This window comes from Engystomops pustulosus, chromosome 5 (genome assembly GCF_040894005.1).
Source record: "Engystomops pustulosus chromosome 5, aEngPut4.maternal, whole genome shotgun sequence".
Taxonomy (NCBI): Eukaryota; Metazoa; Chordata; class Amphibia; order Anura; family Leptodactylidae; genus Engystomops; species Engystomops pustulosus.
This window is the reverse complement of record NC_092415.1, coordinates 30189835-30216142: the sequence shown is the minus strand read 5'-3', so window position 1 is coordinate 30216142 and position 26308 is coordinate 30189835. Positions and strand designations below refer to the sequence as shown.

The 26308-nt window shown below is 40.5% G+C and overlaps 1 protein-coding gene across 7 annotated transcripts in view; it reads left to right on the top strand.

Annotated features, from left to right (window-relative positions):
• The window catches only part of VPS13B (vacuolar protein sorting 13 homolog B), a 629099-nt gene that overhangs the window by 50317 nt on the left and 552474 nt on the right, over window positions 1–26308 (top strand). For all 7 annotated transcript variants that reach the window (XR_011855676.1, XM_072151499.1, XM_072151498.1 and 4 more), the window contains exons 4-7: window positions 6017–6137; window positions 16431–16598; window positions 17799–17980; window positions 20569–20740. Coding sequence is in view for 6 of the 7 variants with exons in the window: in XM_072151499.1 (XP_072007600.1) it covers window positions 6017–6137; window positions 16431–16598; window positions 17799–17980; window positions 20569–20740 (643 nt within the window). In the remaining variant the exon portion in view is untranslated. The remainder of the gene's footprint in view (window positions 1–6016; window positions 6138–16430; window positions 16599–17798; window positions 17981–20568; window positions 20741–26308) is intronic.

Below are 26308 nucleotides of genomic sequence, written 5' to 3'. Positions count from 1 at the left end.
TTTGTCAAATTTGGCTTCTAAAAGGCCAACGCCCCTCTTTCCCTTCTGAGCTTCACTGCGTACCCATACAACATTTTATTTGCATGTGTGGGGCAATTTTATACTCGGGAGAAATGCTAGTACACATTTTTTGGGGTTGTTTCATCTTTAATGCCTTATGGGATACAAAAATTAGCCGTAAAAGTGACTTTTTTGGGAAAATGTCCATCTTTTTCCTTTTAGGGACCTAATTAAAGCAAACACCTGTGGGGGAAAATACACATATTACACCTTGCTAAATTCTCCAAAGGGTGCACTTTCCAAAATGGTGACACTTGTTGGGGTTCCCCTCTGTTTTGGTACCACTAGGGCTCTCCAAATGCATCCTGACACATGTAACGGATGATTGTCAAATCTGGCTTCTAAAAGGCCAAAGCTCCTCCTTCCCTTCTGAGCCCTACTGTGTACCCATACAACACTTTATATGCAAAAGTGGTGCAGTTCTGTGCTTAGGAGAAATAGTTTTACACATTTATGGGAGTTGTTTCATCTTTTATCCCTTGTGGCTTACAAAAATTTGGGGTAAAAGTGACTTTTTTGAGAACATTTTCACCTTTTTTCCCTTTTGGGGCCTAATTGAATCAAACACCTGTTTGGGCAAATACACAAATTACACCTTGCTAAACTCTCCAAGGGGTGTACTTTCCAGAATGGTGTCTCTTGTTGGGGCTTTCCTCTGTTTTGGTACCATTATGGCTCTCCAAATGCATCCTGACACATAAAAACTTTTTCAGCCATATTTGCCCTGCAAAAACGAAACAACGCTCTTTCCATTCCAAGTGCCCCCCTGTGCCCGTACAGAAGGGTACAGTGACAAAATGGGCATTGGCATGCTCAGGAGGAATTGCCTTAAACATGGTAAAATGCATTTTCCTTTTTAACCCATTGTGAAGGTGCAAATTTTAGTGTTCAATGAATCTATTGTAAGATAAAATTACATTTCTGTAATTTCACTTTCATTTATCTTTCACCCTCATGAAACTCTCAAAGGGTTAACAAAATTCCCAAAGGTTGTTTTGAATATTTTGAGGGGTGTAGTTTCTAAAATGGTGTCATTTGTGGGGGTTTTCTATCATGTAGGCCTTATAAAGTCACTTCTAACTAAACTGACCCTCCAAAAGTAGGTTTTGATGATTTTCGTGAAAATCAGAAAAATTGCACCTAAAGTTATAAGCCTCCTAACATCCTAAAAAAAAGGAAAAGATGTTTGAAAAATGATGCCAAGTTAAAGCAGACATATGGAAAATGTTAGTTATCAAGTTATTTTAGTGATATGACTAACTTTCCAAAAAGTAGAAAATTTTGAATTTTGAAAACATTGTTTTTTTCAAAATTTTTGGCAAATTTCCATTTATTTCATAAATAAATACCAAACATATTGATTAAATTTCTCGACCAACATGAAGTACAATGTGTCACGAAAAAACAATCTCAAAATCAACTGGATATGTTAAAGTGTTCCAAAGTTATAACCACTTAAATAGACACATGTCAGATTTTAAAAAATGGGCCGTGTCAGGAAGGTGAAAAGTGGCTTCAGCGTTAAGGGGTTAAGGAGCTGACACTTGGTCCCCCACAACCATCAGCTCTTCGGACCCCCATAAACATAGAGCAGGAATCCAGAAACTGTAACTGCAATCACTACATACCTGGAAAACTCCTTTTATCGAATTGAGTCAAATTAAGAAAAAAAAGTAAACTTTTAATTTTTAAGGGGTAGTACTGATTATTATTTTTAATTCCTATCTACATTATAGAGGCATAGCATTCTTATGAATTTGGGTCCAACCAGAATGGCAGTCACATTCTCACTACTTGATGGAGTGGCCGGTTGTTCGTGTCCTTCCGCTCCGTTCGTCGGAAATTGTTGAGCACAGCGCTGTTATTTTCTTTGAGATTGTCAGAGGTAGCAAAGGGCTATGCTCAGCAATTTCCGACACTCCAGTAGTTCTAATCGGAGCAACAGGACACGCGTCTGACCTGCTGCCTCAATTATCGATAAACAGTTGTGGTCCTAGCAATCTGACTTCCCACCGTTAAGATAGTTAACCCCTATCCTGTGCATAGGGTATAACAATAGAACTTGTAACCCCCCCTCCTCCTTAATGCCTAAAGTCTTCTAAAAACAGTGCAAGTGCTTCTGTTAAGAGAAGGATACAGTAAATGTGGCCAGGGGCATTTCCAGATAATTATCACTGTGGTTAAGATCCAACAAGGACTAATGTGAGACTTTATTATTTCGCTTGTTTAACTGTAGTTTTCTTTGAAACCACAGAAGCCAAGGACTATAATTATTTAAGGATTTAACAATATAACCTAACACTTCTACAGTCTTAACCCTGAATATTCGCCACAAGCCGCTTGCAAATAGATTCTGAACTGGTTTTGGCTTTGGTTCTGTCTATTGACATTATCTGAACATGAGACATAATTACAGATACGTGAAGGTTTGGGTTGATCAGCGACCTCTGCTCCGTACACAGTTTATCTTTTTGAGACGTCCATTGGATTTTTTGCTCCATATCCCACCTTTAATTAGTTTTTGCAGTTTCTGGAAATCATTATAAGACAAAGTGTGAGAGTCTCCTGATAAAACTGTATTGGGTTTCTTCCATTTATTTAGTTAGCTCCGAAGATGTTCTCCTTTTCACTGCTCTGTTTAACCTCTTGACCTTTAATTGAGTTTTTTCCCCTCCTTTTTGGGACATTTGGTTTGCACTGTCAGTTTACTGGGTTGTGTACTTAAGATGCATGAGTAAGTCTTGTCTATGAAGCCTCATGACAGTGTTAATAGGGTCACGGCTTTTCAAAGTGTTTTAAATGGCTTCTGGATAGATGCAAAGTAGGAAAAGACAATATACTGTACTCCAGCTGCTTGCTCCGGTTTTTCACTGAAAACAAGTGGTGTACAAAGTAGAAATTAATAATAATAATAATTCCTTTATTTATATAGCACTCACAGATTCCGCAGCGCTGCACAGAGCTCGCCAAATTGGTCCCACACCCAATGGGGTTCACAATCTAATCAACCTACCAGTATGTTTTGGAGTGTGGGAGGAAACCAGAGGACCTGGAGGAATCCCACGCAAACGGAGAGAACATGAGAGCTGCCCTCTTAGTTAGTTTCAAAAAAAGTATCATCATATTTCCTCGCTTTTCTATAGTGTTATGGTGCATCCACGTAGTGCATAAATTATGCAGAATTTAACAATCATTTTAAAATTTAAAGGAATTCTACCACTAAAATCGGCATTATAACCTTGCTCATAGATCCAGGCACCATGACTGTGGTAATCTTCTTATATGTGTTATCCACGGCCTCCTTCCTTCTAAAATAAACTTTTTAAAATGATACTAATGAACCAGAAGCCCCTTTGTGCTGCAGATTCACAGGCTGTTACACTGTGTAGCATCACTTCCTTTTTCCAATGTATTAGATTACAGCAGGCAGAGGATGGAGGCGAGAGCTGTGGGAAAGGGGGAATCAGTGTGAAAGCGTGTGAAGTTTAATCACATATGGGTTCTGGTAGCGCAACGGAGAGCCCTTCATGCTCATTAGCATAATATTAAAAGAAATTTAATTTCATAAGGAAGGAGGCCAAGGATAACACATATAAGAACATTACTACAATCCCTGTGCCTGGATCTATAAGTAAGCACCCCTGGTTTATCATGCTTGATTTTGATGGTAGATTTTTTCAAGTTGATTTCATCTACAATGGAACTTCTGTCGGATAGTGTCAGCTGTGATATGTTGTGTTTTTAACTCTTGCTCCCAGTTTACTCAACTTAACTGAATTAAAGTGTAGGCATGGATAAAGGAATAATAAAAGGGAACACGTACGCCAGATGTGAGTTTTACTCCAGGGATATCTTCAGTTTGTGACAATCACCTCCTTGGTTGCACTACAGTTAAAAATAATTACCCTCATCCATACAGCTCTGCACAGTGATGCACCTCCTTACCTCCTTTCTCTCATCTCAGTCAACTACTACTACTACTACTACTACTCGGCCAACCTGTAGTCTTTGAACTGCCAGTAATCTTAGACTGATCTCTAGCTTTTTGAACCTGTAATGCACGTCTCCAGGATTTCTCCCGAGCTGCACCAATCCTCTGGAATACCCTTCCCCGGACTATCAGACTTGTACCCAACTTTCAAAGCCCAACCCATCTTTTTCAGCAGGCTAAACTGCATGAAATTTCAACTCTCTTTACTAACCCATCCTATGTCATCCTCTTCCTGTCTGTAATCCAGCAAGCACCAGATACCAAGCTCCCAGTTTCTCTGCTCTCTTATGACATTGGACTTTGTATATAAGATGGTGGCTGATGGCTTCTTTAAGCAGCAACATTTTTATTTATTAAATTGTTTTATTATGTTCCCTTATAATGAATGTCTGGGCCATTATACAAGCTCTTATACCTCTTGTGTCACCCCCTCATCCTCATAGACTATAAGCTTTTGTGTCGCCCCCTCATCCTCATAGACTGTAAGCTCTTGTGTCCCCCCTCATCCTCATAGACTGTAAGCTCTTGTGTCACCCCCTCATCCTTATAGACTGTAAGCTCTTGTGTCACCCCCTCATCCTCATAGACTGTAAGCTCTTGTGTCACCCCCTCATCCTCATAGACTGTAAGCTCTTGTGTCACCTCCCTCATCCTCATAGACTGTAAGCTCTTGTGTCACCCCCTCATCCTCATAGACTGTAAGCTCTTGTGTCACCCTCTCACCCTCATAGACTGTAAGCTCTTGTGTCCTCCCTCGTCCTCATAGACTGTAAGCTCTTGTGTCACCTCCCTCGTCCTCATAGACTGTAAGCTCTTGTGTCCTCCCTCGTCCTCATAGACTGTAAGCTCTTGTGTCACCCCCTCATCCTCATAGACTGTAAGCTCTCGTGTCCTCCCTCGTCCTCATAGACTGTAAGCTCTTGTGTCACCTCCCTCGTCCTCATAGACTGTAAGCTCTTGTGTCACCCCCTCATCCTCATAGACTGTAAGCTCTTGTGTCACCCTCTCACCCTCATAGACTGTAAGCTCTTGTGTCCTCCCTCATCCTCATAGACTGTAAGCTCTTGTGTCACCCCCTCATCCTCATAGACTGTAAGCTCTTGTGTCACCCCCTCATCATCATAGACTGTAAGCTCTTGTGTCACCCCCTCATCCTCATAGACTGTAAGCTCTTGTGTCACCCTCTCACCCTCATAGACTGTAAGCTCTTGTGTCACCTATTGTTTTAACTAAGGTTTCATGCTGCATCAGCTCCCCATAGTCTTCTATTGCCTCTATTTAGCGTATTATCTGTCTCGTCAGGAGAGAGCAGGATGGAAAGAAGTAGCTTGCTGCATCTTTTTATCTCGTCTTTTTCGAGGGATACATTGTATACTGAGGAAACTGAGGCATGAACTATGCTTCCCTCTGCCAGTATATGTGATTGGGTATGCTTAGCATATATGTTTGAAGCTTTCCCAACGTGTATACTGGTCTTAGACCAAAAATTTGATGTGAACCCAACCTAAGTCCTATGGACAGGTGAAAGCATATGGATTAGTGTGAATGACATGTTTTGCACAGTTAGGCTACATTCACACTGCCGCGTGGGGGACGTATATACGGCCGACGTATATACGGCCGATATATACGTCCCCCATAGACGGCAATGGGCGCACGGTGCCCTACGGGAGGCGTATGGTGTGCGGCACCGTACCGCTCTGTACCCCGGGAAAGATAGGACATGTCCTATCTTTCCCCGTATTACTGCGCCGTGCGCCATATGTTCCTATGGAGAGGGGCGGGGTTGAGCAGCGCTCACCTCCTCCTCTCCCCACGCTGATGTGCGCCTGCCATGTTACAGTACAGCAGGCAACGGCAATGTGCATGTAGCCTTATGTAGCATTTTTAATATTGTTGCGTTTTGATTTTTTTGTGGCTTTTTTTTTCTAGATCTAAAGTTTGTGTTGATTTATTTTCTAACAGGATGATCATGAAAGCTGTGGTTCCAGCTCTACCAGTCGCAGCAACGCAGAGAGTGCAAAATCCCCAGTTAAACCAAGGAAAATCCAGCAAACGGCACCCACCGATCCTGACTTACCACCAGGTAATTATTTAGTCTTATTGTAGTTTAACACTTTTTGGAGTCATTGAGAATTTTTAAACATTGGCCTAGTTGCCACCAAGATTTTCAGAGAACCATGGACTCCTTACTGTATAACTTGCCAAACTAAGCTGGTTACTTTTGAACTAGTAACTAGTGATGAGCAAACCCAACATATTTCGTGTTTGGATAAACCGGAACTTTAAAAGTCTGTTCTCCTTTGGGTGCTGAATCTGGAGACAGATCCCCACAGGTAGCACCTGCTAGTGTTTACGCTCTTTAAATCCGACTGGCAAAGCTGCCACCAACATTTAAATCAATGTAGCTCTTGTGTGACGGCACTACGATGCTGGCAGCGCTGTGTGCTGCCATGTTTGGGAGGATTGTTATTACCGATGATGTCATTGGGGAGCAGAGATCATCTCCAGAATTGCGTCTAGCTGACATTTAAAGAGTTAACGACCGCAATCCGTGCTACCACTGATCGCGGGCATTACCAGCAGAGGGTTGAGCCCAACCCATGCCTGATCTTCTGTGGTTCTGTTCAGATTCGCTCATTTCAATACTAAATGCGAGAAGTATAATGATAGGATTCCTACAAGTATTTCCTGTTCATCCTAAAGATTTGAGTTGTACCGTAAACTTACAAAAACAAAATACGGTATTTACTCGTGTATGAGCCGAGTTTTTCAGCATAACGTTTGTGCTGAAAAAGCTTTTCAAGGCCTATACTCGAGTAAAAATATAGACCTAGTACCCGCCCTTGCAACGGCCACAACGGCCCGGAACCTGAAGAGTTGCTACGGGGAGAAGAGGATGCCGGAGTGAGCACCGGAAGGTGAGTACTATATGGGGCCTCTGCTATCAGTATTTTATTAATGGGGGCTCTGCTGAACATTTTATTAATCGGGGGTCTTTGCTGGAGATATTATTGATGAGGAGAGATTACTGGACATTTTATTAATGAATGTCTTTGCTGGAGATTTTAATAAAATGTCCAGTAATTTCTCCTCATCAATAGAGAGTAGCAGCGGCATTTCCCACCCTATGCTTATACTCAAGTCAATGTGTTGTAAAATGTGGTACGTCGGCCTATATTCGAGTATATAAGGCATGTTACTGTTCTAAGCTTTGGCCCTTGACACAAGCACTTCGTACTACAATGAAGGGCTGTGGAATTGGAATGAGGATACAGTGGACAGACTCTGACTCCAAAAATATATAATACATTGAACTATGTGCTGAATATTTTTTTCATAATTGGTGAAATTATGTGATATCCTATAAATGTATGTTCTATTCCTGAACGAAGGATGTAGGGTTTTATTTAAGATGAATGTGGATGCACATTATGTACATGCTCTTTAGTGAAGCTCCTCCCCTATAAATCAAAGGGAAAGAAATGTCTGTACTTCTCTTAGAATTGCTAAAGTGATCTGGAAAACTGGATTCGTTATACAACCCCCTGTAGTATATAGCCTGCCAGCCCCCTGTAGTATATAGCCTGCCAGCCCCCTGTAGTATATAGCCTGCCAGCCCCCTGTAGTATATAGCCTGCCAGCCCCCTGTAGTATACAGCCTGCCAGCCCCCTGTAGTATACAGCCTGCCAGCCCCCTGTAGTATACAGCCTGCTAGCCCCCTGTAGTATATAGCCTGCCAGCCCCCTGTAGTATATAGCCTGCCAGCCCCCTGTAGTATATAGCCTGCCAGCCCCCTGTAGTATATAGCCTGCCAGCCCCCTGTAGTATATAGCCTGCCAGCCCCCTGTAGTACATAGCCTGCCAGCCCCCTGTAGTACATAGCCTGCCAGCCCCCTGTAGTACATAGCCTGCCAGCCCCCTGTAGTACATAGCCTGCCGCCACTGCCCCCAATGTAATGCCTGTAGAAAAAAAACAAACTGTGTACCTTCCAACGCCCCACCCCCGGCAGGTCCTCTTCTATACATCAATGCATCGGCTCCATGTCCTGGCGCCGTCCGTCGCATGCCCCATGACATCAGCAGTTCCCTGACATCATAGTGTATGCCGATGCCGGCGGACACAGTAGAATGTTAGCGAGCGGCTGACGTCACAATCCTTGCGACGGACCCCACGGGGACATGGTGCCGATGCCGGACCATCACTGTATAGAAGAGGACCTGCTGGGGGGGGGGGCATCAAAGGTGAGAACACTTTTTTTCCCCCTTGACTCGAGTATAAGCCGAGGTGAGGTTTTCAGCTAATTTTTTGTGCTGAAAAACTCAGCTTATACTCAAGTATATACGGTAATTAAAAATGATGGCACAATTCCTTTTGAGTTTGCTCCCGTGTACCTATTTGAATAATAGTCTGTCAGACAAAGCAAGGGTGAAAGGGCTGACACGGTTAGTTTAGAGTTCAGGGTTTGGTGGAAAACAGAAAGTGGGATGTCCCCCTATTGACTTGTTCACACTAGGGCCTCCCGCATTCCATCCTCTCTCCCCGCACACAGGAGAGCTTCCTCCAAGCTGGTACCATCAATGGGTGTTTATTATGCTTTACCACTGTCATAGCAACTTGATGATGGAATAATAAAGATATCGGAGAAAAATTGGTCTTTTGGGATTTTCCGCCCTTTAGATTTATGGGAAGCTCTTATTGCACTGTAGTATTTAACCAGCTCTGTCTGCTGAGGCCACTTTTTTTGTGTTTCGTCAGCTGAGCAGGTACTAGACGTTATTCCAAATGTATTTGTTGGAGGCAAAAGACTTGCTTGGCTTCCCCTGCACTGTTATTTTAATGTTTTATTATATATAAAATATACCGTATATATTATGAAATATACTTTTTAAATTAAGATGTATAGTGGGACAGTTATCAATTTTGTACACCAGTTTCCTGGCGTACATGTATTGAAATAATCGGAATTACTTATCGCGACTTATTATTGCGATTATTTCCCTTTTAGACCTCTACATGCCAAGTGGCCGTGGAAGGGAAGTAGCACAAATCTTCACCAGGCATGGCAACCCAGACTACAAGAGAACCCGTCATGCAAAATAGCCCCCCTAAACTAAATATATTTTCATAAACTGCCATTAGAAAGCATTGCCTCTATCCCTTCATTGTCCCTCTACATGCCTGTAAACCTAAGCAATGAGGTCCTAAATCTGTATGCAAATGACCTGTGAAATGTCCAATGAGTCATTAGCATATTCAAGCTGTCCATCTTATTCATGAGTGGGAGGCACAGCCACACCCCCAGTGCTTGACTGACAGCTTGTATAATGGTGTGAGGCTGTATAATGATGTGTTTCCTGGTGCTGGCGCCCCCTGCAGCCTGTGTGTGCATGTGTGTTTATAGGAGAGATACTCCTATAAGGGCAGCCATGATATAGCAGAACATGTCAGGTACTTTTGTAGCTGATGTCTGTGTATTAGGAGGGTGCAGCATGTCAGCAGATGCAGCACACACACTAGCAATGCTTTACTCTACATTACACACAGACATGAGGAGAGGGGAGGGGGAACAGGGGTGACATCACTGCCTCTGACCATGTGACCAGCATCATTTACATAATAAAGAAAAGATGATATTAGAATGATTAAAGTATGAAGTGTCTAGATAAATGCTGGGATGGATCCTTGTGAGCTGCTCCAACAGGTAGTAGTGACAGAAATCGTGACAGAGACCTGATGACAGGTGTCCTTTCAAATACATGAGGATTTATTATAAATCTCCCCCATAATGTTTTAAGGGCTGTACAACAAGCACAGCTCAGTGTATTAGGTCTTAAGGTCCTCTGGTACAACTCCATATGACTACATAAAGGGCATCTACCACCAGGATAAAGGACTGTATCCAAATTAGCCTCAGGGGCTCCAGACTCTATATGTGTTAATGGACCATGGAGCCCCTTAGGCTCATTTGCATATAGCCTTTCATCCTGGTGGTAGATGCCCTTTAAAGTTCTTTTACATATTTTTCTTTTTCTTTTTTCTTTCAAAGGTTTTTTGCAACTCAGTCACATTTCTGTTAAAAATGACCTGCAGGATCTCTGGGTGGGACTTGAACCCAGAACTGCAGCGGAGCAAGGCTCTAGTGCTACCCACTGAGCCACCGTGCTGCCCTAATCAGATCACAGCTGAACCAATCACTGGCGCTCACAATTGTCAGTTAGGTAAATAATAAGCTGGAGGTCACCACTGAGGCTAAAGAGCTTGTTACTTCACAGGATGGGAAAGCAGAGAAGTTGGTAAAGGTTTCATTTTTTTTTTTTTAAATTAACCTTAATAAAACTTTTTGCATCTAAGCGCCAATATGTTTGAATCTGACAACTCCTATGAGAAGGAAATTTTATGGAGGAAAGCCATTATAAAATGTATAAAACCTACAAAACCAAAATCTGTAGGGGTAAACACTTTAAAAATATTCTGATAATTTAAAAAATGTCAAATTGTCAGAGTATTTAATAATGTCATAATATTGTAATAATCTGTTACTTTAAGATCTAAAATAATTCACCTGACTTGTGAATTTTCTCCATCATTAGTTATATGTTGTTATGTTGCTATTGTAGAATCTATAAATTTGGATGGTTGATTTCTGTCACTTTCATTTTGGCAACTGAAGCCATAAATTACTTGGACATCCTGAGTGTCACATCATATGGGCCGTATCATTAAAAGGGCAGGTCAAATAAACAAGCGCTCATACATGGCCATTCCCAGATGTTGATGTGCAGTGTATGTGCTCAACATACTGTGACTGCTCTTTTTAAAGCCTTGTATCTTTTTATGTTACAAATTCAGTGTCTAGCTTTAGTTTTTCTTTATGCCGACCTCTGCTGCAGATACTTTATCATTGTAACTAACTTTTGGTCTCTGTGACAATTGGATTTAAAAATGTTGGATTGTCATAAGAACCAGGATTAACAATAAAGCTTCATTACAGACACCTGTGATAACTGTTACAGCTGTTTATTGTAGCCTAAGGCTAAAGGACAGTGAATTACCAACATCCAGAGGTCCGTTTGTAACTAGGGGTTGTCTGTAAGTCAGCTGTTCTTAAGTAGGGGACCGCCTGTAATAGAGATGGCTGTCAGTCTACTTCTAGCATGACCGTATTCACAGTTCCTCCTTGTAATGCATCAGTTATATACAATTTCAAGGACCGGGAGATGCAGCTGTGGGGGCTGACGCTTGCTAATATATTTTCATGGCGATTTCTATCCCCATGCAATGGTCTTCCATGGAGGAAAACCGTTAAACAAATTTGGATGAGGATTGAAGAATAAAACTTGCAGCACTTCTTAAATCACTGCTAATGCTTTGGACAGAAAATCTGTGCGCTTTGTGAGCGACGATACCCAAAGTGGGAAATATTTATGACCGCTTGTTTGCCAGAAATACTCATGTTAGAAAACGGTCATCTCCTTATGTTAAGTATTATGACTCGGCAGAGTTAAACGATGACAAGGGGAAAAGGATTGTGGGTTTAGCACTGTTTAAGTCACTTTTTAAGGGGGCCCTGCCTACTCAGGTTGATAAGGTGATAACAATCAGTGGGTATCAGGCTGTTGGGACCACCACGATAATTTGGACCCCCTGCATTTCTCCAGAATGAGGGAGGTTTCGTTCTCACTTATTAATGGTGCAGCAGGTCGAGGACATGTACTGCCACTCCATGGAACACTTCAGGAGTGCTAGATTTTGCCAAATGCATCCCTGGGATATTTCGGAACTCCTTTTCCTTGTCTATGAAGGTGGCAGAGATAGCCAAGTGCTGTGATCACTTTCTGACGCTCTTGTTGAATTGCGCTTCATTCAATTAATGAAAACAGGACCTTTGTTCTCAGGGCTGTGAAGTTCAAATGCCAAACTTCCAACGCCATTCCTCAATTTTCCATCAAAATAGTCAATGACTAAACAAGTCCGATTCCACAGCTTTGTTTTTTGGTCACTCTGTCAGTTCTAAGATAAGTGCAGACATTCCTACCCAGTGCCCTTTTCATCTGATTTTAGAAAAGGAGCTTTACTACTGAGCTTGTACATTTAGTGCAGCCACAGTTATCTCAACTTAAAACCTAGAAGATGATGCACAACCCGCTGCTGACGGGCTACATGTGACCCGCACCTTGTTTAAAGTCAGAGTCCTCCTGATGCAGGTTGTATGCACCAACGCTGGGACCCAAAGTAGTGCGGCCCGGATAGGACATGGGAGCGGTCAATTTACTCTCAGCTGTTCTATACTTCTCTAGAGTCTTCTCCTCCTGATCCCAATGCATTCAACCAGTGGAGGATGCAGAGAATCACATGGAGGAGAGAAGAGGCTGCAGTGTCATAAAAAGAGGAGGCAGGCAAGGACAGTATCTGTATCTGTCTGTACTAGGGTTACACCATGCATCGAAATATTAGTCAGAACGGTTCAATACCGGATTTGTGTTTCTTGCTGTACTGTAAGACTTCTACTGTTGTACAGACTCCTTGTATCTGTCTGCAGAGGATTCCCATAGAAGAGAAATTGGGCAGGGAATCCTTTTGAGAGATGTGCCGGGTTAGTGGCAGAGCAGGGACCAAGTCATCAGGTTCATATCATCATCTGTCCATATATGGTGTCTCTACATCTCCAGGGCTTCCCCAGACACATCATCTGTCCATATATGGTGTCTCTACATCTCCAGGGCTTCCCCAGACACATCATCTGTCCATATATGGTGTCTCTACATCTCCAGGGCTTCCCCAAACACAGGGCTCTTAATTATGCAATTACATAATTTTTTGCCCAGCCCAGGATTTTGGACCACAAACTGCACACTCCATCTGCCATAGAAATACAGTACAGAGCCTCTATCCACTAGGTTATGGGCTTAGTGGACTTGCTGTGCACAGAGCTATTTTAAAATGACATCGCTACCTGGGACCATTGGAGGAGTGGGAAGGTGTGGACAGATCTGGATTACCATTGTTGCTCCTGCTCCGGCCCTTATAATTCTTTCTGTTTATGGGACCCTGGAGGGAAGGTACAATCATTATCCCAATTTCTTATATTTTCTGCTTTACTGGTGTCCTCAAATTTAATTTCTGTGTTGGCACTTTGCGATAAACAAGTGGATCTTGGTTGTAGTTTGGGCACCCGGTCTCTAAAAGGTTCGCCATCACTGCCCTATCCCCTAAAAAGCCGGCAATCCTGTAATGTAATCATACTTTGTTCTCTGACTTTTATCTGCACGTTATATCCTCATGACAAAAGGGACACTTCTGTCCGCTCTGTAGGACCAATGATTTGGGACTTGTGCCTGCTTCATGCCCAGCACAAGGACAGAGGGGAAGCCTAATTTCATAGCAATCAGAGTTTATAAACATTGTCGTCATGACACAAGTGGGATATTTGCTCAGGTTTCTTAGTGTAAGGTCGTGATTTGCTGCACATCTGTTCAGTTTGTGCCTGTTTATTTCTGTTTAGTAATTGGCCCGGCTAATATTGTCTAATACTTTCCGTGTACAGGTAAATGATCCCCTCTGCGCTTCCCCTAGTAGTATATTGCTTTACCTTGGGCAGTGCGTTTGTTTCTTTATCCATAAATAGACAGTAATGGGTAATGGCTTCCTATGTAAAGGTTCACAGGTGGCAAGTACCATGTTATGGCTGGAAGTGCCTGCAACCCTGCAATAAACAGTGTGAATTGGGTTCAGATATGACTCATATTTTCCTATTGTAGAAACAAAGCCGTCTCCTTTTATTAGGCCGGCAGTAAAAGTTATGTTTTGTTACATTCTAAATTATACTTTGCGTTTTTTTATACACTCGATATTTGCTTGTAAATCTTTTTAAAACGGCCTTATAGAGTAAACGGCTGCTTCATGGAGACCGTGAAGTTGGTGCCGATCATCGTAACACATACCATGTTAATCCGAGGCTATTTTTATATCATGACTTCATAACGTTGGAAACTTTAAGCGACTTGTAACAAAAACAATAATCCGTTCACAGCCTGATGTGTAAACGGACTGTGTCTTCTGTGGTAACAACAATGGGAGGAGAGACCTCGGTTTGCAGTTTTGAGATTTCTTTTTTGGAATTGAGCAAATATTATATGATTTTTTTTTTTCTGAAGACGTAATTTTTTGAAAACTGTGTAATTTAGATGACGGTCCATACATGCAGGGCTCAGTGGGCAATATCATCAGTATTATAGTTTATATCTCCAATGAAAAAAATTAATTATTTTTAAGCAAATCAAGAAACCACTAAACTGAAATTAACTGAATATAACGGACATAGGGGGAGATTTACTACTGCTTCTATGCCAGTTTTTTGCTGTAGAAGCACTGAAGTAGTTGCAGATTCTTGCGCACTGCCTGCGTACTTTACACAAAAACTACTCCAGGTCGGATCTGCTGTAGTTTTGCCCTGCGGTCGTGCATCACGACGGATACATCAAGAGGCATAAGATTTCCGATGTATCGGGTAGGACATCAAGAAGCTTAGGCCTCTTGATGTATCCATTTAGTTTCCCCTAATAACTTTAAGTTTAATGGTTACAATAACAGACCCTTTGCTTGGTCTTTCAGTTCTATCTATCTTTACATTTCCTGACATCAATCTGACGAGTGTATGCTAACACCCCTATCCAGATGTTCCTGCCACACATCTAAATATCTATTAATTATTATTACCAAAATTACCTGTATACAGGCAGTCCCCGGGTTACGTCCCGGGTTACGTTCAAGATAGGTTGAATTTGTATGTAAGTCGGATCTGTATATTTTATAATTGTAGATCCAGAGAAAAAATTTTTTTTGCCCCAGTGACAATTGGAGTTTCAAAATTTCGTTTTAATGGGACCAAGGATTATCAATAAAGCTTCATTACGGACACCTTACAGCTGATCATTGCAGCCTGGGACTATAGTAACATCCAGAGAGCTTCACCAAAGGTTACAGTGGGCAGAGGGGTCGTCTGTAAGTCGGGTGTCCTTAAGTAGGGGACCGCCTGTATTTCACTAAAGAAACAGATTTGTATGAAAATGTACACTTTTTCTAACTATCAATCTCCCATTGACTTCACTATAAAAATCCTAATGAAAAGTGTTATTCCATTATCCATGCGTTATTTAAAACTGAACAAATAGCGTAGAAGCCATCGTAATTTTTTTTTCCATAATTGTCAATGTGATTTGTAACAGACGCATTAAACCTTAGTTTTTTTTTCTTAGCGGAGGTAAGGTTTATATAGTATTGTGAATTGAGCCTTGTGCTAAGTTCACACCTGTGTATGGTGTTCTGTTTTTAACTGCGGGAAAAAATTGTGCATCTGTCCTTTTTTCCTGCTATAAATAACCGTAACAGAAGTTAACTGAAGGCCTATTAATAGGGGAACGGATTACCATACCTTTATTTTTCGTTATGCTCTCCTAAAATGAGACGCCCATACCCAGGTGTAATGGGCCATAGTGGGGATTATTTTGGAGTCATATTAGACTTCATGCTCCTCTTCTTTTTCAGGTACAGCGCTGTTCTTTTGCTAATCCTAAACTTTGACCATGGCATCTACTTATTTCAGATGACAATTGCACATTGGTCTATTAAAGTGTGAAAATGATGTGTAAAGGCAATGCCATGAATGGTTAGAGTTTTCTTAGGGCTTAACTTTGTCTGTGGTTGGTCTGTGAATCATTTCAAGGACCTAACACCGTTCTCTCCATCTTGATGCATCATGGAAAGAGACCAGCAGCTGTTTACTTGTATTCATGTTCTCTGTATGGTGAAGTTATCAGGAAGTTTTTGTGCATCTTATATAATTTTGATGGTCAGAGGCCTGTCCCATGTGTTCGGTCCATGACACCCAGCCACTGCACGGTTATTCATTCATTGTGGACTGACCAAACGCTCATTCAGCAAGCCAAACTCCTCGTGTACATATTACTCTATACTTAGGTTATTTGTGACCATATTGTGGGCCATATAACATGATGACTTTTGTATTCAGTTTCCCTTATGCTCGACGTGCAAAGCATTCTTCCACGGGGAAATAATAACCGATTTGGGGGGCAGCTGTCTGAAACCCATCATGCAGATATTAATCACCTATCCTAATGATTGATGATCACTTAAAAAAAAAATCTTGGAGAAGCTCTTGAAGGTTCTTGTAACTGAAGTAGTACTTGCATATCAACGTGTGTGAATATGTATTTGTGCATTTATTTAGCACTTTTCTTACAATCAATTACATACATATAAAAAGCCACAAAGGACACACCCATCTTTCTATTTTTGGATATATTAGATTAATCTAATTCCATTGTGCAGATATTACCACGTGCCTTCTCTTTCAGGTTATGTCCAGAGTTTAATCCGTCGTGTCGTGAACAATGTGAATATCGTGGTGAACAACCTGATCCTGAAGTACGTGGAAGATGACATCGTCCTGTCGGTCAACATCACTTGTGCAGAGTGTTACACCGTGGATGAGTTCTGGGACCGAGCTTTTATGGACATCTCTGGTGAGCTGTAATTCCTAGTGTTTGTGTCTTGTTTCAGATCTGTTAATTTTCAATGTCAACGTTTTTGAATTTTTTTGAATTTTTGAGTCTGCCACGTAAAAATAAAGTTGGCAGGGTTTTTTTTCTTAAAAGTATTACCCTATTCAGTATGTATTCGCATGGGTTTTGTCATGGTTTTATTACATTTTCTTGCAGAAATTCTTTTTCAGTTTCACAAAACCTGTGTGTTTTAATACTGTTTTACAAATGTTTATTAAAACCTCAACAAATAATTATAATAATAATCATATATTTATATAGCGCCATCATATTCCGTAGTGCTTTACAAATCACAGGGGACAGAACAAAATGATATCGTGTGCGATAGTATGAATATTTAGTGTCTCCAACACCTGTCTGGCATACAGCCACCTCTGTATTCTGTGTACAGCTCAGTATTAGGCTCTATGTAAACCAACGTGCCCAAAATCAGCAGTGAAAAATGTTTTCAATGCACGTTTCCAACAGGGTATTTGCCTCCTCCCATTAGCTGTGGAGGTGGCGCAAGCAGAGAAAAAGTTCTCAATTTCTGGCCTGCAAGTACAACCCATGATAATTCAAAGATCTAAAAAAAAAACAGAAGAATTGATACAGAAAATATAATGGAAAATTGTACAACACTTCATTACACAAACACACAAACAATATCCATTATTTGCTGAAAGTGGACACCACCTTTAAGGTTGGTGAATCTACTAACACCATTAATGCATTGTTTTTTTCCCATTATAGCAAGAGGGGGGGGGGGGTAACTCATAGACAATGTTTTTTACCTACATACAGAGTAGTTAATAAGTATGTAGTTGACCAATCATGAGTACAGGGTTCTTCAAGTCCATTATGTGAATTGAATGATAGTAGATGTGCATTCGTATAGACGGATGGATTTGGTTGAGTTCAGCACATTCCTACCTCCCTCAGTCACATAAAAGGGAAAGTAGCGGCAATCGCCTTTACCCACTACCAGTTTATTCACACAGGGAACACACAGACCTCATTCTCACAATTGGTTGCTGTTGCAGTGGTCATATTTCTATCACTCATAAGTTTGTCACATGTCCTGTAAATGGGTGATACATATTAATTGTTGCTAACGTCTTTAAAACAAAAAATGTTTGTAATGTTCTGTCACTCGTAATTGAATTTTTTTTTCCATTGCAGCCACTGAACTCGTCCTTAGGAAAGTTATCAATTTTTCGGACTGCACAGTTTGTCTCGACAAGAGAAATGCCAGTGGTAAAATCGAGTTTTATCAGGATCCTCTTCTGTACAAGTGTTCCTTCCGGACCCGCCTGCACTTTACCTATGACAGTCTGAACTCCAAAATGCCTGCAGTCATCAAGGTAGTTGCCTCTTCATATGCGGTGATGCGATCTTTACTTTTCTATATATATTTTATGGTTCAACCATAGTTTATTAGTTATTGCACACACAGCATGTCGTAAATAGGCAATGTTACAATCATTGTAGAGCTTATGCAGAAGAATGTACAATTCAAGTGCATTAGTTAATGCAGCAATCAAGGTAATGTCCAACTTGGAGAACTATGGAAATGTATAATAAAAATTAGGTGACCAAACATGGTCAACAGTAACGCCAAAACTGCAAATTTTCAGACAGTGGGCAAACAAACAGGGTGGTAAGGGATGAGGGGACAGGAGAGATATTGAACTGGAATGGATTAAGTGTGATATCATTTTATCAGGGTATGACCGGTTTTCAGGTGTTCATCACAGAAGAGGAGCTGCCAGCAGTCAACTAGGCATCTGTAGTTGGTGGATTCCTAAAATCGAGCCGGGGTACCATGTGGTGTGAAACGCCTTATATGTGTCATCATGGACAGCCTGGAATTCTTCCTTATGTCTAATTGAGTCAAGGGCTTCTAATCATTGAGTTTAAGTGGGTGCATCAGAATATCACCGCAACCTTCTGAGGTTACAATTTTGATGTACCGTATTTTTCTGTATTGCGAGGAAAGTCCTTTTTAGTTTTGTTACTCCTAAAATCTCTATTCATCTCCTATTGTGAGTGAGTGTGATTTTTGGCACAATAGGGATCTTACGTAAAGCCATTTAACTTAAAGTATGTACATAAATGGGTTTGGAGATATAATTTTTGCATGAATTCTAACCAAGTTCTTAGTATTGTCTACCTCAAATTGAAGAATTTTACTTGTTATGAGAACCCATCATGAGAAATTTGGCACCCAACAACATATGGTCTAGGAAAGTAACATCTTCCTAATGACCATCTTCCATCTTCTTCCAGTTGGCAGGCCCATTTTGACATGTAAAAAGCACTTTGACCACTTTATTCCCATGCTGAAATGAATCACAGCAGATGACATGTTCTCTAGAGAAGTCACGCTGACTGCTTCCAGGAGCATGGGCAGTGAAGCATGATATACTGGCCCATCCTTCATCTGTGTAGTGTTCTAGATACCATTGGAGGTGGTACCAAACCTTGTAGTGGCCAAAGTGACTTCTTTAAAGAGCAGTTTCTTCCCATGACTCATTACAGGCATTGAAAAATGATCGGCATATTGTTCTGGACTATGCTGAAACGTCCAGAAAGCAGAAAGAAGGTTGCTTGGAATATTTTACTGTCCTGGTTAATTGGGTTGTTGGGGATTGTAATTTTTTTTTTTATATTGGGCTGGGGTTAATCAGAAGCTGTAGACGTGCGTTGTCGTCTACTTCTCTATACAAACCGAAATCGGTAGTGACGAGCGTCGCCACAGAAGAATGGAATTGGGGTCCGTAAGTTTTTGTAATGTCCCTTAATTTTTTTTTTTTTAATTATCTTTAACTATCCCCCTGTGTCACCAAAAATGCATCAAACATTTTTACAGTATTGCACAGAAAAAAGGAAAGTTGTACGTATTAAAATTCGTAAAAAATGCTCCAAAGCCTGGTTTTGTCTCGAAGGGGTTTAAAATAAATATTGGAATATTCTTGAATTGCCAAGTCAGTCACCTGATGTCAACTCAATGACACTGCATTTAAAAGCACTTAATATCTCCAGAAAACGTCTTTATACAATATGCAGATTAGGCTTGGGCACCCCGGCACTCACACATGGCACTCTGCACGACTACTACTTATGCACGCCTCCAGCATGGATTCCATTCCATCCACCCCCTCCCCCATCCCGATGTGCTGTGTGACGTAACCAGTTCTCGGGAAGGGAGTGGGTGGTTTCCAATGCACGCTATGGGCGTGCATAATTAGTATTTGTGCAGAGCACTGAGAGCCCTATGAGAGTGCCCAAGCCTAATCTGCATATGGTATAAAGAAGTTTTCTGGAGAAATTTAAGTACTTTCATTTCTTAAAGATGTCGTAAAGTTTTTATCAGTATTTAAACCCACACAGCTGTTATATTTAGTTTAGATACTACATTTCAAAATGGTTGACTGCCTTCAACTTTTTTTGTTTAAAATTCATTGAGGTCATGTTACAGAACCAAAATTAAAGAAATGTTGTGCCTGACTAAATATGGACCCAACTGTATATGGCAAATCCTCGTGATATGATAGAAAGGTGTCAGGAACTATCAGATTTATGTTTTGCTCTTTTTGAGAAGCACAGAGTTTTAAGGTTTTTTGCTCATACATTGCTGTACACAAGTGTAGGCACAATTGTCTTTGCTCAGTTCTTTCTTGCATGTTGGACATCTGTTATGGGTTCATATGTGACCTCCATCAACAATAACGTGTTTTGATCTAATTTTTAGGGATATTTTTTCACTCCTAAAAGCAGCTGAGCACTGGTTAAAGGGCCTACTTCTAAATTAATCTCAGTTGCTGTCTGTTAAGTTCTCTCTTCCGTTCCATTTTATGTTCTTCTGCTCCTACATTTATAAATACAACTTTTTAGATGCTAATATGCTGACATTTTTTAGAAACATGTTTTAATGCATGTTTTGTTTCAGATTCATACAATGGTTGACAGCCTGAAACTCTCCTTGACCGATCAGCAACTTCCGATGTTCATCCGCATATTACAGCTGGGAATTGCTCTGTATTATGGTGAAATTGGAACCCCAAAAGAAGAAACTGAGGACCCTCCCGGTCATACGAAAGACACTGTAGTGCACATACCTGGTAAGTTTTATCAATTTGCTGCTCTTAAAGTGCATCTGTTGCTGTGACAGTGCAGTATAATCAGAAGGCAGCATGTTATAGAACAGGAGGAACTGAGCAGTTGGTGATGAATAAAGAAGAAGGATGAAGTAACTGATGGAAAATCCCCCAGACTTCTCGGCATAGAGTTTAGATTTTAAGTGTGTAAAATGCAGGTGGATGTGAAAAATAAGTAACAAAATGATTTAACCTCATATTGTACAACTAAAGCAATTATACAGCTGTACAACTATCCCTATTTTGTTCCTCTTCATGTCTGAAATGTTCCAAAGTCTAGATGTAAAGTTGACTCACAATCTATACATATGACCCCATTTGAGTCCTGTAAGGGCAGAAGGATTTTAGCAAGCCTATTTCATCCAATTTTCACAGCATATACGGTATGTTCGTGTATAAGCCAAGTTTCTCAGCACAAAAAATCTGCTGAAAAACTTAAACTACCCCCTATACTACAGGGGACTGGGTATAGAATACAGGGGGCTTTCTGGCTTTATACTGGGAGGCTGTGACTAATGCATTTCCCTCCCTTGGCTTATACTTAGGCTATATTCTAACATGATGTATGCCCGCTGTACCGTAGTATGGTGGGTACACGTCGGTGCCGGGGAGAGGAGTAGTAATATATGGCGCATGGCGCCGTATTCTGGGGAAAGATAGGACATGTTCTATCTTTTTTCCGGCTACGGAGCATGTGCGGCACCGTACCGCTCCCGTAAGGCGCCATGCGCCCATTGCCGTGTATGGGGGACTTATATATGTCAGCCGTATATACGTCCCCCATACGTTTGTGTGAATATAGCCTTAAGTCAATAGGTTTTCCCACTTTTTTTGTGGTAAAATTAGGTGCCTCGGCTTATACTCGGGTCGACTTATACTGTTCTGGCCTCTATCTGCCAGAATATGTCTATGAATACATTCAGCGTCTACGTAGAGACATTTCCCAGCATATACACTGACTGTATCCAAAAATTGTGATGTGAATGTAGCATCTGTGTTTGATGTATCACTTCAGAGATTCATCCTAGATAATAGAGACAATGGTTGTATAATACTATAGTAAAAGACCAGTCCTCCCATCATGACTCCATTATGTAATTTTAGCTAATCTATGCATTTTGTTAAGTAGTCTTTCAACGTGCTGATCTCTGGTAGCATCATTTAGTGAATTGGGCCAATGATTAAAGATACTACCCAAAAATAATGTAATATGGACAGTTGTAATTATTGTCTACTGGAAGCTCATGTTTTTCACCCATTTTTGTTTTAAATGATTGCAGGCACTGTTTAACTTTGATCAGAAATTTAGGCCCGTAGAATACGGGTTCAAGATGAGGGATGGGCTCAATACATCTGGTTTTAAGAGTTTACAGATACTACGACTACCCCATATGACAATCCCAATTACCAGAGTTAATTGATTGCTGACATGGTCCTGGAATTAAATGATGCAGAGATTATGTCATGCTCCATGTGCTGGGATAGGAAACACCTTTTACAGGGGAAATTGTGATTCCTAGTGGAAGGATAGACTGACTGGGGACTTCATGTTACTGCATTAACTCTTTGTATTATTAAAGTCTATGGATCACTAAATATGAGCTGGGTTACTGGCCCAGAAGTGATTAAAGGGGTGTTCTCCAAATTAATGTTATTGTTTTTATGATAAAAAGTTATACAATTTTCCAATATACTTTCTGTATCAATTCCTCGTACATTTCTAAATCTCTGCTTGCTGTCATTCTATGGAAAGCTTCAATGTTTACTACTAGTGGACAGAAATGTGACTATGGTCCCACAGGTGATCGGCTCGTTATATCACACAGTTGTAATTACTCTCTGTGATATAACGAGCCGTGCACCTGTGGGACCGTGGTCAGATTTCTGTCCACTAGTAGTAAACATAGAAGCTTTCCATAGAATGACAGCAAGCAGAGATCTAGAAAACTGTTCTGCTACAGAAAGTTTAAAATTGAAAATTGTATAACTTTTTTTTATCATAAAAGGAATGACATTAATTTACTGTACTTGGAATACCCCTTTCACACAGCTCTACAATACATACCTAGGATTGTAGAATGCAGTGTATAGAAATCGCGAATACTTAAATGGGTTTGTCGCTAATAAACTTTAAGTAAGTTCAAGACACTAATAGGTTACCCCATATTGTACTCGCCCTGGTAAAGCTTACCTGTAGACCGCAGGACTACCACTCCTATAGGTACGCTAAGGACATACGTACACCCCTTCAAACACTGATATAGGAGTTTTTTCACAAAGTCTTGATCCCTCATACAATACATTGCAGTACAGTATAATACATTGCAGTACAGTGTGTATATATATATACAGGTGGTCCCCTACTTAAGAACACCCGACTTACAGACGGCCCCTAGTTACAAACGGATCAATGGATGTTGGTAATTTACTGTACTTTAGCCTTAGGGTGAAGACACACATGTCGTTTTTAGGCCGTTTTTGGGCCGTTTTTAGTTAGTGCGTTTCACATCGTTAAAAACGCATGCGTTTTTGACAGGTTTGACCAATTATCTTAATTCAAACTGGTCAAAAACGCATGCGTTTTCAAAAAAACGCATGCGTTTTTCAAAAACGCATGCGTTTTTAACGATGTAAAAACGCACTAACTAAAAACGGCCCAAAAACGGCCTAAAAACACCATGTGTGTCTTCACCCTAAGGCTACAATGATCAGCTACAGCAGTTGTCAATGGAATCTGTAATGAAGCTTTATTGTTAATCCTGGTTCTTATGACAATCCAATATTTTTAAAATCCAATTGTCACAGAGACCAAAATAAATTTGTCTGGAGCTACAATTATAAAATCTACAGTTCCGACTTGCATACAAATTAAACTTAAGAACAAACCTACAGAACTTATGCTGTACGTAACCCGGGGACTGCCTGTATATGAGCTATCTGCAAGGGGAAAGTGCAGATAGTACGTATATGGCTGTATGGTGCGACAGTCTTGTAGGGGTTAATGGGGTAATAGTTGTCTCATTTAACGCATTGGGAATGTACAGAACAATACATACTGCTCTTGGTATATTTTATTGTTCTGTAAAAATAAATCCAGTATAGTAAGTCATTTCTGTACCTGAAGATAGTGTTATTTCCAAGGTAAAACCACACACTGGGAGTTGTAGTAGTTGCTCGGCTGGACTGTAAGTGGTGCTAATCTCTGCAGACAGATAAAAGGCGGCAGCAGAAGGAAGTGATTAGTTGATGGAGTTCAGCGAGGCTATCTGTGTGAGGAAGCAGATACAATACATCTGCCACTGTACATTACTCCGGGAGACTCTCAGCAGCCGCCCATTCCTTCTGCAACACATAATCAGCGTCCTGGGCTTCTGTTGGATTGGCAGCTCACATAGATATGTATATGGCACTGATTTCCTTAGTGCCTGGGATAAAGCATCTGTTTCATCAAGGCTTCTCTTGTAAAAAGTGATTACTGTTCTTACTGTAATAATTCCTGCCATGGTCTTTACATTACACTCGCTTGCCTTTGTATTGTTACTGGGTATATTTAGTGGGGCCTGTGTCTTCTACTATTAGGTTTGAACTAATGTGTTTCAGGAAGACACCAACATTATTAAACTACATCGGTTTTCAATAAATATAAAACGCAGAAAACACACACAAATACTTTAAATTAGGCAAAGTTGACACTTTTGTTTTGCTGTTTGTGTTATTTATAGTAGAAAAAAATAGATAGCACATTATTTTCTTATGTATCAAATAAAGAGTGTCAAGAAATTACCCCACGTTGTTCAGCACGAGTAGTCCATATGGCGGAGTGCACACCGGCAGGCTTGCTGTAAGGTATATCTGAAACACGGTGGCTCAGTAGTTAGCATTACAGCCTTGCAGCGCTGGGGACCTGGGTTACAGTCCCAGGGTCAACATCTGCATAGAGTTTGTATGTTCTCTCCGTGTTTCCGTGGCCACTGTTTCTGTGTAAGCCCATTGAAATATGTGGGGCCATGTACCAACCGTTGAAACCATTTTGACTCACAAAAACTGATGGAAAAAAGAGGTTTGAATTTGCCTAACTGCGAGGATAGCTACTTCTTTTATAGATTTTTTATTTTTTTTCCCCAAACATATTTTTTCTTTATGTGAAATGTGCTCATAATGTTCTACATTTAATGGGCTCTGACCAAAGCAAATCATTCCAGGATGCTGCTTAACACCATTAGCTGCTATTTGATGGATGCTAATGTGAGCCGAAAATCCTGTAAATGTATGGTAGAATAAAGATGAAACCATTTTCTTGTACTTTTTATGTGTCATTATTAGAATGATCTTGGCAGTCATAGCAACTTATACCTGTTGAGGTGCAGAAGTGTTCGGAATATTTGCCAAATATTTCTTTGACTGTTCAGTAAAATGTTTATTTGGTCCTGTGAATAAAACTTGAAACACAGAGCTCCTTTTACCTATAACTTCCAGAAGTATTGTATGAAGATATAGTATCGACTGTAACATCTGGGGACCAGTAGCCCCGTTTCTGGTCTCGTATAAACTCCCATATGCATCTTTGGTTTCTCTAGATTTAATTCAGAGAAAATCTTCAAAGTGTTGGATTGCCGACAGTCTCTACATAACAGCCCATTGGGGGAAACAGAAACATTTTTAAATAGAACCCCCATCCCCACCCTGAGTTGCTTTCCTCCAGTTTTTAACTTTTTTTCCTTAGATTATAGGTCGATGGATGTAAAATATATTATGTTATATACACTTCACTAAATAGACATAAATTAAACATAAATAGTTAAAATTTTCTAAGCTTAGCCCAACACCCTACCCCTTCCCATACATATACATATATACATATACAGGCAGTCCCCGGGTTACATACAAGATAGGGACTGTAGGTTTGTTCTTAAGTTGAATTTGTATGTAAGTCGAAACTGTATATTTTATCATTGTAGTTCCCGACAATTTTTTTTTTTTGCCCCAGTGACAATTGGAGTTTCAAATTTTTTTGCTGTAATAGGACCAAGAATTATCAATAAAGCTTCATTGCAGACAATTTTAAGCTGATTATTGCAGTCTGGGACTATTTTAAAGCATCCAGAGAGCTTCACCAGAGGTCACAGTGGGCAGAGGGGTCTGTTTGTAACTATGGGTTGTCTGTAAGTCGGGTGTCCTTAAGTAGGGGACCGCCTGTACCCTTAATTTAGCTGATTGTGTATATGTTCTGCTCTGTATAGTTATGGGAGAGAACATAAGCATCATGAAACCCAGCTATCCAAACTTAACGCCAACCTGATTTATGCCCTCGGGGAGGAATAGAAAGAAATTTTTTTGTTTGTGAGTCAAATCTTTGAGGGTTTGGCCATCGCTATTCTCCATTTGCTTCTCTGGGGTTGTGAGATATATATTTTGATATATATTATATATATGTGGGTGACATTTTGTGTTATCCATGTTGACATTTGGATATGATTGATCAATCAATCGAGTGTCAGTCTGACATCTAAAATTTATGGGCAGTAATCTGTG